Source organism: Falco rusticolus, chromosome 11 (assembly GCF_015220075.1).
Source record: "Falco rusticolus isolate bFalRus1 chromosome 11, bFalRus1.pri, whole genome shotgun sequence".
Taxonomy (NCBI): domain Eukaryota; kingdom Metazoa; phylum Chordata; class Aves; order Falconiformes; family Falconidae; genus Falco; species Falco rusticolus.
In genome coordinates this window covers 13836145-13851470 of record NC_051197.1, presented here as the reverse complement: position 1 = coordinate 13851470, position 15326 = coordinate 13836145, and the positions used below count along the sequence as shown (strand labels likewise).

Below are 15326 nucleotides of genomic sequence, written 5' to 3'. Positions count from 1 at the left end.
GATGGACCTGACATGTCAGCCTCTAGGTGTCTGCTATTTCATCAGTATCATGTGGGGTTACATGAGGAAGAATATGAAAATGCACACCAAAAGAGCTGAAAAGATGAATCACCCTATAGCAGCAACCTAATCTTGTAATGCTCTACTTCTACCTGTTCAAGGCTCAAGAAAGAGATAGTAGTTGTTGCACATTTATGATGATGTGCAGTGAATACTGAACTTCGTTTTGTTGAAATAAGCATGTGCCTTCAACACTCCAAAGCTTGTAGTGGTAACTTGTGCCTCTCCACACAGTGCTGCGAAGCAGCCTCTGAAGATTACAACATGGATTGGTTTTGTTCAGATGATCATCAGCTTCCTCTGGGCAGTTCAGCTTTAAGGCAGCACCTGCTAGTAGAGATGCTGAAACCATTGTTGTAGAGCATCAAACCTCTGCAACTTGCAATAGTTTTTAAGCCTGGGATTCCCTGACTGCTTTGGCCTAATAGAACAGTCAGTATTCTTATTTGACACCCGCAAGCTGTTTCTTAATAAACAGAAAAAATTCTCAGCTGTGCATCAAGACCTTGTTGACTACCAAAATAACCACCTACACGAATGTAACAAAAATAAACCATGCTAGACCATTTAGGAATTCTTCCTTGCTCCCCCTAATAAAAAGGTCCATTTACTGGCACAGTCAGCATTCCTTACATCCCGAGAAACTAAGCTTATCCTACATTAAAAAGGCTGATGATCTCTTTCTCTGGATATCTGTATCTTTTAAACATTTTCTTATTTTATTTTTAAACATAAGTAGTTGCAGGATGAGTGTGAAACATGTTTTGGGAGTTGGAAGATGTGATGGTGATTACTAAGTAAAACGTTTGAGATGGTACTTTATTAAAATGGTGCATTCTTCCTAATATCTAGAAGAAAACAGGAAGGAGTTAATGTAATTTCAGGAACTCTTCTATACTTACTTAAAGAAAATATGTCGCGTATTATAATTTATACGAGGAAAGCACACATTCAGAACATGATTTTATCTGAATTACTGCTGCAACTTTCTTAATTTTAAGTATAATGAAGAATGTGAATTCACTCTATTGTGTGCATCAGTGGTATTACTCCTCCTTGCTGGGCAGAATGATCCTGGGCTACGTGCTGTGTCTGGTACATAGGCTTTTGCCTACGTAACACCTGCATGGAGGCATTATGGTACAAAAATTAGTTCAGTGCTAATATATGGGATTTGTTACAAATGTTACATGTATTTCCTAAGAATTAGAACTGTATAGTATAAGCAGTCAGCAATAGGAACACCACTAGCTATTTAAGTCCCTGACCTAGAAATGAAACATTTAATATACTATGAAAATACCATACATAGCTACGGTTTCTGCTAGAGGACAAGGATCAACTCCAGATATATTTTTTTAGTATTATTTTTAAAGCCTTTAGAGCCCTATTTAATGACTTGTTGGTCTAAGTTTTCTTATTCATAACCATACAGCAAGCAACCACAGTTGTCCTTGAAGGGGATCAAAAGGAATCTGGTTCCTGTTCTCTTGATTGCCACATGGAAAACTTTTCCCCACAATAGAATATTTTTAACTGGGGCTATATCTATTGGGATGCAGAAGACAAATAACAAAAAAACAACACAAAAAACCCCAACACAAATGTAGCGTGAAGTTTGAGGAATTTGTTAGAAAGGACATAGGAATGGGAAGTGTTTCTCTAAGTGAAACAGAACTGTCTGTTGCCTACAACAGCAGCAACAATTTATGGGAGGTAGAAAGCTTCTGATGATGATATAAATAGACAAGCTTTATTACTGGATATCACACTTCACTGGCCAGCATGAAATCTTTTCAGCTTGCCCAACATAGTAGGTAGCGGTTAGTGGCACTTTAGGTACAGGTTCTTAGAAGAAACAGTATTACTGTTAGCAGAATGAAAGACTTCAGGGATTAATTTTCCCTTCTCTCTCTCTCCACATGTTTTAAAACTATAATTATGAGGCGCCTCTGTACCTCATTGAAGTTTTAGAATAGGAAGCTACTTATGATTTGCTACCCCGGGCATGCTAGACTACAGGACTGCTGTACATTTGTTTTTGAGGTAAGACAATAATCCAGTCAATTGGACAGGTGATATGAGCAGTTCAGTCACTCTTCATTCAGTTTTCAGTCATTTTGAAGGTTTGGTGCAAATAATTACGGCATATGGAAACTGGCATTCTTTCCCTCTATCAAGCCTGCTCCTTCCCGCACTGTTTTGTTTTTACTACATTTGAACTGAGAAAACGACAACTTTAGTAAAGGAACTACCGCTAAAAAAAAAAAAAAAAAAAAAAAAAAAAGAGCAGCTAAGTGTTTATTCTGAGTCTGAAAATCTCGCAAGCTTTGGATTCAGTTAACAGTTTATAAAGAAAGCAGAGTTTATTTGATAATAGAACTACAGATTCAGTTCTAGCCAAGATACGAAAATAAGACATGATAAATGCACGTGCACTGACAAGGGAGAGGCAGCAATAAAGCTCACTGTCAAGGAAAGCAGGAAAGTGCTTCTACTGGAAAGAAGAAAAACAAGCCAGGAAAGAGAGGGTGGAGACCTTTATCTGGCACATCACTGCTGCATTCTTGCCAAAGGTGGTAGCTATTTTGATCACACAGTAGGTAAGACAGCAAGAATATGAAAGGATACTAACCCTCATAAACACAAGCTGATGGCAGATGGTCTCAATGGCTAATACCATTATTTAGCACATTATATAGTATCAACAACTTAATTAGGCAAACGGTTGTGTTACCACCCTTTCTGCAGCGCTTCTGAGAGCCTATGTGTGTTTAGAACAGGAAGTCTGTCTGGGCTTGGGGATAGCACTGCCTGCTAAATCATCTCTGTAGGATTCAGATACCTGTGTGTTGTAGGTGTCCAGACTGGCACAATTCTGTATGAGAAGTCATCAAATGCATGATCCTCAGCATCCTCTTGATTATCAGCCATAGCCAAGATGAAGTTTTGGCACACCCTACTGCTATCCTGTAGAGCTCATCAAAAGGGCATGTGACTTAAACTCTGCCAGCCGTCCCAGTTTTGCACAGTTCTTTTCTAGAAAGCCATCTTCCTATGTTTTGTCCTAATATAACACAGCACAACATTCCTGTTGCCTCCCCAAGCAGTATCCCTATCAATTCTCATCGAAACATCTATCTATGTTTTAGGATTCCGCGTATCTTTGCTGTTATGCCTCCTGAGGACCGTGAGCTAAATTTGACTTGACTGTATTTCAGCACTGAAAACATGAAAACAGCTTCTAGTCTCTAAACCAGTCACACAAAAACTTAGTTCTGCTCCTTGGGACAGGATGGCAATGTAGAAGGAAGATGATAACTGTCAATGTACAGCGTGTAGCATGACATGATCACAAAAAAATACTGCTACTTGGAAGGTGAAATTACTAATCACTCCAGTAGGGCCAAAATCACACAGCAGTATACATACGTATCTGAAATCCAGATCAAAACTTTACTAAACATTTCTATCAGCATACAGAGTTAAAAATGTAACTGCGATCATGGAGCACAGGATGAAAGAACACTGCCTATTTGCCCTTAGCTGAGACAAATCCAAAGCTGGAAAAGCCTCAGTCAGACCTGTGAGCCTAAAGCATTCCACTTTTTCGCCAGTGCAAGAATAAAAAAATGGAAGAAGTAGATAAGGAAGAAACAGCTACCTGACATCACCATGTCTAGAATAAAAAAGTCTGGTATGTTGATTCTAATCCAGTTACATCAAAGTGATTACCATTCTCTACTAATAGCTGAGATATACTAGGAAGTAGTTATTACTCCTCATTGCCATAGTTATTTGCAGGACTAATTCAAAGCATTTCTCCCCCCAGAGGACTGACAAAACTTTACATCAAGGTAGCACTATATTCATAAAAGAAGACCAATTTACAGCTTTATTATACCTGCACCACACAATGATGCCCCAGTAACTATTACTAGAGAGGCTAACCAGCCTTGTAGTTTAAGATTAGTAGTCATATTTTGATAGTGTTCTCGTTGACACAAAACCTCAAGTTGGTTTTGGCTTGTTAGTTTTCAGTACTCCTATCAGCTGAGATTTTTTATAGATTCTTCAATAAAATCTGAGAAAGGAGATCAGAGAGCTTTTCTATTGGCAAGGCTAGAACAGCTGGAAAGGAAGAGAAAATCTTCATAACTTTGTTCTGGAAGAAGGAGTTGACCAGAAGTGGCTTTTGAGGTATCAAAATTGTGGAGAAATTTTCAGAATATGTAAAGACAATTCTGTTTGCCAATTTTGACTCAAAGATTTCTTTAGCAAATACTGGAGACAATTAGTTTCAGGATAAGATGCCAATTCCACTGAGTGATGCATCCCATTTTCTTTTTTGCGTGTTCTATGTTTTGGTTGGTTTTTTGGTTGTTTTTATTTTTGTTTGTTTGTGGGTTTTTTTTAAGCCAAGCAACACAAATGAGGATAATGGCTTGTTCCCATTTTCACATACCTGCAACAAACACTAGGAAAGTTCAGGGCAGAGCAGGGTGGGGTGAGGAGAGCTACAAAAGTGTACCGACTATAATGGTTTACTGCTCCTCTCAAGAGCTTGTAAAGAGATGACACAAGCTTGAATTGTGATCTTGTCCAAATTACAGGGAAGAGTAACCAGTCTCTGAAGTCATAATCTTTGTTAGGAATGAATGTTAGGCATACCCATCGCAACTTAATTTGAATTACTGAACTGGTTGTAGGAAAACAAACCATACAACAGACAGTCAAAACAATAATTGCAAAAAATGTGTATGCAATTCTCTCTCTTTTTACAACTGTCTGAGTTTAGTATCTTAGTTATAGTACATATACGAAAGCGGTATCTAACACAGAATGTATCTATTGAGACCAATTGCTTTTCCTGTAATTTGGAGAAGAGTGCTATTCAAGATCACTTTAGCTCCTGAGAGAATATAAAAGGAGATATTCCTCATTCAAATAAGTGTTTCTCTGTATAAAAACTCTTCCAAATACTTCAAGGGAGCTGTAGCAGATTTCAGCTAACAGCCAGTGTCCTGTTATCCAAAGATTATTTCTTTATGGTGGTCTTTGAGGTATTTTCTTTGTGGTCTTATCCAAGATTAGGGAAAGTTAGATGAGGTATATTGTATCGTGCATGGAACATACTAAAATAGATAGCTGTCAATTTCTAATAATTTCCTCTCCAAAAAAGACAAAGCCTTCTTCATATTATGGTAAGGGAATAGAAAAAAAAAAAAAAAAAAAAAAAAAAAAAAAGAGAAAAATGCAGCTCATGGTGAAAGGAACTACTATAGCCTCAACTGATTGTGCTTATTCACATACAAAAATCTGGTATATTTTTTAAAACCAACTTCTTTTCAGAAGGAGCTGGGGAAACATTCTTCCAGTGCACCAAAAAAAAAGCAAATTGATCTCAACTTCATTACTACTTGAACTGCTAGGAAGCTGGTTACAAGTAAGCAAGGAAAGATTCTTGTTTTTCCCTATAAGAAAAACATATTTGCTTACAATACGAGCAACAAATTGAGATCCTTCTGCTCACTGTTCAAATAGATCAATGAATCTTTAAAGAAGCAATCTTTCAGAGTCTTACCTCAGCTGTGGAAACAAAGGAGTCTGTTGATGCAATGCTTAATGTATCTCGAAGGCAGAAATCATCCGTATTATCCTTCACAGTAATGTCTGTATTTTTATCTTTCAAATTAAAAAAAGAAACAAACACCTGATTATTAGACTATCAAGAAAATTCCATTTAAGCCTTGAAAGTGTGTTTCATATATACTTTAATGTAGTATAGTACTTCATTTGGAAGGCACAACATTGTAGTACTATGACAGTAAATTCTTGTATGACCCTCTGACATATATAAAGGTGACTGTATTTTTCTGTCTGTAAAGTGGACTTACAAATATCATCTGCAATGAACAGAGAGAAGAAAAAATATTTCCCCAGAGGTTTGCCTTTCCTTAACAGGCTTCTGAAGATCTCACTATCTAAAGATAGTACTTTGCTATATTGATCTAAACCCTCTGTTGAGTTTTTAACTTGGCTGTATTATATAACAAATGCTCACTGTTTTAGTAACGAGAAATACTGTTTTAAATAAAAGTCCATTATAAAAACCAGGTTCAGCTCTGCCCTTGAACTCATTTCATTTTCTCATGTCTTTTTTCACTCGCTGGTTCTTCAAGAGCGCAAGTGAAGTTTTTAATCTTCACTGTATCCTCTTTCCTCAAAAAGCTTTTTCCACTGAATACACACATCCAGAAGCATTTACTATAATCCTACAGCTCTTAAAGCCTTTAATAACTGATACTTCTGGCTTAAAACAATCTGCAATACAGATTTCTCTCAGTTTTCCTTTTTTTTTATTCTTGGATTTCAACTGTTGCACATATTACTAGCATACATGGTTTCATTTTCACCATACAGAACACTTTCACAGAAGGATTATATTCATAAGTCAGACTTTGGCTGATGTACCCCATACTACCACTCTTGGTAGAGCATAGGCATTTATTTTGGGTTGCTCTACCTTCAGACATTACAATGTGTTGCTAAAAGTCTGTTTTATTTCCAACAGTCAGCAGCAACCAGCTACCCAATGTCATCCAGATCTGTTGCTACAGCAATACTTCATAAAAACCAGTATTACATAGCAAAGTGGCCAAATGCCATATACTGGAATGGTTACTCATCAATTGAAATGCTACACATACACATAACTATTATTTCGATGGTTGTTATGGTTTTATTAGTTACAGACTTGGAATGATAGCTCAAAAATTGCACATAACAATAAATATCTGTCTTTGAGACTATTCACTGAGGGGAAAAAATATTAAAAGTCTGGACAAAGATTTTACTAGATTGAGTTAGGCAGATTCCTACTTGTAATCACAACTTCACCAATATGCATATGAAAGTATTGGATTTTTTTCAGATGATTCTTAATAATTTGTTCTTTCTTTTGACCTCTTAAAACCAAGACGGAAAGTACAGTAGCATCCAGGTTGGTTGAGAAACAATCACATACTGGAATCTAAAGAGCTGGAACAAAAAATCAAGCTGGTTTGTGAAGCATTTGCTTGAGGTCTGGTAAGAGCATATGTGTAACATGACGTCTCCTTCTTATTTCTAGCTCATAATTTGCATTAATCCCCTTCTAATACTACATTAAATGCTTTTCTAATATCACTTTTTCACAGAAGCAATCGCTGAAACTGCAATAATACTGTTAAACATAGGGTAGTCCAGGGATATACAGCCTTGTTGCAGATTTTTCCAACCTCTCCTTTTGGCTGTTTTCCATAATAAATTTGCAATTAAAACAAATTCTTCTACATCTCACAGTTAGAAAAGCCCTCTAGCACCTGCTTCAAGTGCAATCCAAAGAAAGTATTTTCCTGATCCTCCCAGTCTTTAGGCAACATCCAACACTAACTGTGAGAAATAAACTGCTATGTTCACAAGCAGCAATGCAAATTACAAACTCCTCAGAGAGTAAAGCATGGGCCACACTTCCAAAGATCTTACTGATGGCTTTAATGGAGATGTTAAGGTAGGGACCCAACTCTTACGTACACAGAGTGCAACTGTGAAGTAGTCTCATGTATCAACTTATTCACAATCCAAGAACATCTCAACCACCCTCACAGGGAACTCCCAACTATACCACGGACTAAAGACTCAAAGCCTTCAGACATTGTCTGATAACTACTGTGTTGTTGCTGTTACATATGAGTTTATAGCTCGGCAACAATAATATATCTGCAAACTGATGCTGAAGTATTTAACACTGACTTGATTACATACAAATGGAAATAATGCTATTTAATTAAAATTTATTATGTATATATATATATATAAACTATTGGTGTAAATGAAGGAACCGCAGAGTTTCCAGCCCAGAATACCAAAGAATCAGGGGTTCTTCTGTAGTTTGCATTCAGCCTGCTACAGGCTACATGAAGCTCTAGAGATAATAAGATTTTTAATACATCTGTATTTGCTGAAGAAGTTGTAATTCCAGGTTTTCTAATATGGGCCTAAAACCTGTGACTGAGCCAGTATGCTTTTAATGTGTTAGTTGAATATGGAATATCTATATTTTCACCCAAAGAAAATTCTCACTACTATAAAAAAGGCACAAAATTTGCACTTTATGACCAAAAAAAAAAATATTAAAAAAAGGTTGGTAATGATGACTGAATTAATACCCTTGGCAAGTGATACGTGCATGCAAAAGTGCAGCCTCCCCAAAGAAAACACAGAACAGCCTTGTCAGCTATTTCTGACTTTCTGGCTACCACCACCCTAAATACTTTAAATACCCTTAGCCAAGCAGGTGCTTATCAATACTGACACTGTGCAGAGAGCACACTATTATGAAAACATTAGGGTGAAAGTTATATTACAGCTGCACTACATACCATGCAAGTACCAAGCGAACATTCTTAGACACAAGAATATGAAAAAAAAAAAAAAAAAAAGGGACAAAAAAAAAAAAAAAAAGACACAGCACCACAATGAGACTCCTGGAATGAACAGCTGCGAGAGGAACTGACCCACCAGCGGCTGCAACTGCTCATACAGTCATCCCTAGTTCTTATGTACTCTAATACCTTCAGGCAAGTATGTGAGCTTCAAATATACTTTACTTATTTCAGGAGCTAAGGAGTTATTTTGGGTTCATTTATATCTGTGAAAAGGATGAAGCAGAGTTTCAGATGTGATATTGACAACAGTAATTGCCATCAAGACTCTTGGTTGTAGCGCCTTAAAATGCATATGTGGTTCTAAAGTTAGACTAAGGGTATGAAAAAAATAAAGAATATGGGGTATTGCTAGAACTTGTGAAATTATCCCCATCTTTATAAGATTTTGCAAACAACTATTTATTTGAAACTAAGCAAGCTAAAAAACCCAAAATCGAACCTCACATCTATTACCCTCACATCTATTCGCAAAATACTGATCTGGAATATATATTTGTCTTTGCTCCGATAGGTTTGTGTGGTGAGACAGACCACAAAACTAACCCTCTAAACCCCCAGAGAAAAATCTGACCTTAGAGATGGAATGGCACACCAATTAACTTTTTAGGCATTTGCCTGGGAAGTATTCACCTTCACACAATGTTTTAGAATTCTGAAAACTGTTTATAATGTTATCTTCCCTCCAACCCTGAATGAAACACGGCATGAGTTCACATGTGAGCTTGGCACTTACATTCAGTAGTTAAAAATGGAAAGCACTTACCAGCTGGCAAAGGACTCACTGGGAGTTAAGAAAATTATGTCCAAGTGCCACCTTTAAAGCCATGGTTTCCTATTCTCAGCTCTCCCGCTTCAGTAGAACATCAATGCAGTAACACATCACGAGCAAGAAAGCAAGATGAGAAAGGAGAGACTTGCTAGACTCCAAAGAAGAGAAAACCTTGCAAAGGAATCCACTTATGAAAAGTCAGGGTACCCCAAGAGCAGCAGGGTCCCAGTATTCTGCCAGGCGGCCACACAGGCGGCCACTGTGTTGTCTGCTAGTCAGGCCCCTTAGACGTGTGGCTTCATCCTTAGACAAGGGGATTACAACAATCAAGTTCAGAGAGCGCAGAAGCACGAATTACTACATAATTCAATTTCAAGACAACGTGTCACAGTCTTCTAGCTAGTCACAAGTGGCACAGTGCTTTGTCACCACTGTTGCTGAAACATCCAAAAGCAGCTTTATTTATGTTCATAAATAGTCATAACTCTGAGAGTGCTGACTGAATATTCATTTAAAATTATCAGTCCTACCAAGTAGCTACTAATGTATTACATGAAGTCTTACAGGATGTACCTAGAAAGCAGTGAATTTTAGTTTATGTCACATTTATAAAAAGAAAACAATGCCAGCCTTCAGATGGCACCTTCTGATAGCTATGTCATATAGCTACAGGTTAAAAAAGCCATGCCAAGAATGGAACGGAGTGTCCACACAGACCATTCTGCATTTAACAGTTACTGTTAAATTACGTGCTTACATTCTGCATTAACACAAGTGCCTGAGTTCAAGAAAGTGCCCATAGCTGGAGGCATCTCACCTCCCCTATATAAAAACAAAGCTGTTAATGACTCCAGCATAAAAATATATTTCAGGTCCAGGTCTTTTAAAAACACCTAACCAAATACTGTACTCTACCAGTACGTCAGCATGTATCACAAGTTAAACGTGTCCCGTGGGTCTTTGTTGGGACTGCTCTGATGCAAACTGAAGTGACAGATTCCTTTTAAAAAACAAAACAAAAAACCCCAACCAAAACCATCACTCCTCCCACCCTCACCAAACCCACAAAAAGATACTCCAGTGCTGTACGATCATCCAGCGGTCAGTATGTGCTCCCACTTCCAGTAGGCTCTAGTTGCGAACACATGCTGCTCACCAGTATTTGACTAGGAAATCAGCAACAAAGCAGTCTAATGTAAAGGAATAACGGGGGGAAACTGAGTATAAGACAGCACCAAGGGCTTAGTCTTTGCAATTTCACCTTCCTCCTGGTATTCACAAAACTTTTGAAGGTAAGCTGTGGTTGAGCTAACTGCTGAGCCTTCCAATTATGTCCTTTAAAAATACCTAGTAGTTTTCATGCAGAGAATAATTTTCTGGTTTTGCGCAAATATAAGGCCAAGTCTTACTTCCCCAGCAAAAGTTGACTCAACAGAACTCTCATAATTGTTTCCAAGTACAGCTATAATCTTCAAGGTCCACATAAAAGCCTTCCACTAGAATACTCTCACATAGGTATAAAGAAGGCCCATTTTCCAAGGCACTGGATGCTTACCTAATTATCATTATGCAAAACACAAGACGTTCTTCACTCACACTGTGTTCTGCATTTATTACTTTGATGTTATTCTTAAGATAAAAGGAGTCCAGCTGATTAAAAGCCGAATTAAAAGCATGTGTACAGATGACAGTAATAGATTCTTTATGCTTATATATAAATAAGCAGAGAACGTATATAAAAATTGAATAGTACAATCCATTAAGTTTACATATATAAGCAATAAAATGCACCTAAAAACCAAGATGTAGTGATTTGCAATATTTGTCATCTGGGGAAAGATGCAACTTGCCTAAAATAACCTTCTAATCTTCAAGAGATTTTCCACATACTTCAGAAAGAAATAGCAGCAATTTCTGGGATGTTTATAATAATTTGGTTATTTTCAGACCTTCAGGATACTGACTTTGTCCATAAAGTTGTATTAGCTGCTCCGCACCACAAGTTTAATGATGCATAAAATAATACAACATGATTACTGCTCTTATATTCTTAAATAGTGAAATCAAGCATTTTGAATGCTTTCATCTAGCAAAGGTAGAGACAGCACAAAATACTTCATTTTCATCTCTCCAAGAAAAAAATCAGATATGCCTAACAAAGGAATTTAAGCACAATTTATTTCCTGTAATCCACAGACAAAGGTACATTAAATAATCCAAGAGTATTAGGAACTATGATATAGCTTTGACATTCTGGATATCAATATGGATATCAAATAATTCTTTCAAGATTTAAGTCTGCTAAACAACTCTTCCAAAATTTTGATAACTGAATTGGAATATTTTCTGATAGTTGCAAATTTTTTTAAGCAAAGAAATTATTAAAAGGCTAGAAATACAATTTTGTTATAGAGAATGTGACCTGTGAAAGCTGTCCCTGAATCATCATGGCATGCTTTATCGTAAAACGAAAACCTCAAAATAGAAAGACCTCACCATGAGGAACTCTGCAATTCAAACCCCAAGGAAGAGGCAGAGTAAGCACAAGTCATCCTAGATTGCCAAAATCTGAATTTTAAGAAAATAAATGCATATTTTATAGCCTGAAATAACACATCATATGTGTTGACAGCTGAGAAATCAGCTTAGTAAACACAAAATAAATGTACGCATGTGTTCACTTCTCTGGTTTACTGCTCTGACTCTCTGCTTGACATCAACGTATCCCGAAACAGATTTGAGATGGGTATCCTGTGTAAACTAGATGTCACCGTTAGGTCTCTCCCTATCATGCAGCTTTTTGTTTCTTTTGTTATTTGTAACTGCACATAAGATCCTACATTTATAGAGGGTTACAATTTTCTGCAACTTCTTTTCTTTACCCTGAAGCTAAAAATTAGGGGATCTTCCCTCATTTTAAGGTTTAAATCCCTGTCCTTTACAGAACAATTTCATTTCTGACCACCCTCCTGTTTTCAAGTCTAACAGTTGAGGTAACAGTCTCTGTGCTTGTATTTGATTTAAGAGAGAGGATCTGGCAATCAAGTTTGCTCAGCCATCTAATCTGGACGGAGTCTATTTAGATGGATGTGCAACACAAAATTGACAGTTTCCTCTTCATAGGGGTACTCCCGTAGTTCAGAAATCACCACATCTATTTTGTTCACAACAAAGTCTAGTTTGAATTCCAGTGCTGCTTATTTTAAAACTTAGGCTGTCCACCAGGGATTTACAGCACAGCACTGTGAAGACTGCCAGATACCTTAGTCATCAGATTTGAACGTCACTGCCTTTTCTTAGTTCTTCACTTCCTTAGTTCTTCACATCCTAAAAACAAGCGCAACCTACTGCTATTTTTGTACAGACATTTTCTAGTGGCAATGGAATGGTCTGTTCAAGCACATTCAGTGTGATACTACATTAACTCATTGTGATGCAGAGCAGATTCAAAATGCAATGTCATGTTTACAAGAGAAGAGAGTACGAGGTTAACTTGGAGGTTTACATATTATCTAGAACTAGCTCCTTTAATACTTTCCCTATGCTACAGGCCTCTATAAGCAGCTTGGGTAAAAAAAAAAAAATCTTCTCACCAGATTTGAAAGAGAAGTCTCAAAAGTAAGTGAATTTGTCCCTTTGGTCTCACTTCTACTACAGCTGTGTAAATCTATTGAAATCAGTAAGTACTTAAAGCAAGACATTTACAAGAGTGCATTACTAACAGTATCCCTTGCTCCTTTCTAAGGCAGTTCATTGCCACCTTGGCTTTCCCACCACGCACCCTTCATAGAAGAAAGTAGGAAGCACAGTGATAAGAAAGGACAAGAATAACAAAGAACAAACTGTTGCTCAGCTCCTGAAACTTGTTGCTTTACAAAGTTTCCAAACTTGCTGTATAAAAAAAGGAAACAGTAAACAGTTTAGTATGCTAGCACAGAGACTATTTTGCTGGACACAGCACAAGGGTATGGGACCATCCAACATGTTCTCTTCAAAGTGAGGCTTTAAACACAAGATTGCTGGAAAGGTTTTCTTTTGCCAGCACATTATGCTTCAGGGATGTCAAGATTTCAAGGTGAGACAGACTGACAAAAGGAACCCACGTATTCATTTGTTCTTCCATTAAAAGAAAAACACACTGTGTAGCAGTTGGCAATTCCACTTACATGTATGAAGACAGACTCAGAAAAGAAAGATCAATACCATTCTATCCCCAAAATTAACAGAAAGACAAAACCAACAGTGTAACTAATGACCCTCAGTGCAATAAACATTAAAAGATACAAATATATACATAAATATTTGATTCAGACTAACATTTGGATTCTGTACTGAGAATGGAGACTAGCATATATGACACAGTCAAACTCTTCAGAGGCAGCATAATAATCCTAATCTTCATTTGAATTTCAGGGCAGAACCGTTTTACAGAATTCTGCAGCCTCCAGTGAAACTGCTCATGAACGTGGCTTCTGCAAACCCAGCTGCACACAGACCACGGTTTAGGAACTTAAATTAGCAAGACACACATTTAACTTTAAACAATAAGACTTAAAGAATATCTTAAGTGCCCTACTGATTGGGGCCTGCTTGCATTCCACTTGCCCCAGCGAGTAGGAAAGAATGAGATAAGAGTCCTTAAAAAGTTGTACTGAATGAAGAGTTCTTCCTCCGGACCTTTAGTTTACTCAGTAACACCAGATTCCAAACAAATTAAAAAACAAATTAATAACATATAAGGTTGCTAAATGCATTAGTAACAACATATTATATGAATTATAATGTAAGTAATGATTAGTGCAACCTGACTCTGGAAGGTAGCTTGACACTGATTAGCAGCTACTCTAACAGATAGTTAAAGCTGCTATCTAGTCAACATATTAATTATCTGTGACAAAGTAAAATAAAGCAAAGTTTGAAGAATAACATACATAATTTATGCTACCTGGAAATATGTTTACCTTTAAATACTTGCAGCATAGTTGCATGTAGAACAAGGGCAGCTTTAAATAGCAGTAAGAGAAAATAAAGAATGATGTGATCGACATATGCTCTTTCATCAGCTACACTACAGCACTTCGCAACAAACAGGTTTATTAGGCAAGATGAGACATAGCGTGCAGATCAGATATACCACAAAATCAGAAAATTGACAGTAATTTATTAAAAAAGGTTTAGTTTGAGTCATCAAAAGGGAAATAAAACATCCTCAAACCCAGTTAAGTTTTTGTTACAATTTCGGTAATTAACTGCATAAATACATGCATGATTTGACACAGAAATAATAAATTTTCTCCCTCTGTTACTATTGTTCACAGAGCCTTTTGCTATAACTGGCCATAGAAGCAGATTTCAAGCTGAAACAAGTTTAGGAAAATTACAAGATACAAAAAGGCCTTTAGGAAATAAATGCTTACCAAAGCTACTTGAGCCTCCTAGCTATAGAGTAAACAATTAAAAAAAACCCTCACAAACTCTATGTGTGGTAAATAGATGTGTATGTATTTATAGCTAGGGCTAAAAACCAAGCCCAGTAAACAGCAATTGCTGAAGACTGTGCTATGTGGATATGCTACAACCATTTCTGCCAGGCTGATGGGTCAGAGCCTTTGACTTAAATGGCAGCAAGATTTAAAGAGAGTAAACACATCAGTTAAGAGAAGTTACTTTTGCATGTGTCCACACAGACACAATGTGTTCATTTTAAGCCCTTGACAATAAATTGCAGGCAGAAGTTTATCTAGCTTAGTCCTAACTGAATGAATGAATAAAGGAACTTCGCGCAGAAAGTGACATTTGCCGATTTTGTATGATTCTGTCAGTATTCCCTTCAGATATTGTGCTCAAAAAGCGATTGTAAAAGCTTAAGATGTTGTTTCTGCAATTTCAAGATTAAGCTACCAAGCTAAAGAGAGCTGGTGACCTTTGAAGTCTTTTCAAACTCTAAACTATCACTGTCTGTATCTCCCCCATCCCATTCTGGCTCTCCTTCCTCCACATTACCCAAG

The 15326-nt window shown here is 37.0% G+C and overlaps 1 protein-coding gene across 1 annotated transcript in view; it reads right to left on the bottom strand.

The window, feature by feature from the left end:
• The window catches only part of MIGA1 (mitoguardin 1), a 40764-nt gene that overhangs the window by 10522 nt on the left and 14916 nt on the right, over positions 1–15326 (bottom strand). The window contains exon 8 of the mRNA XM_037403785.1: positions 5645–5745. Coding sequence (XP_037259682.1) covers positions 5645–5745 — 101 coding nt within the window. The remainder of the gene's footprint in view (positions 1–5644; positions 5746–15326) is intronic.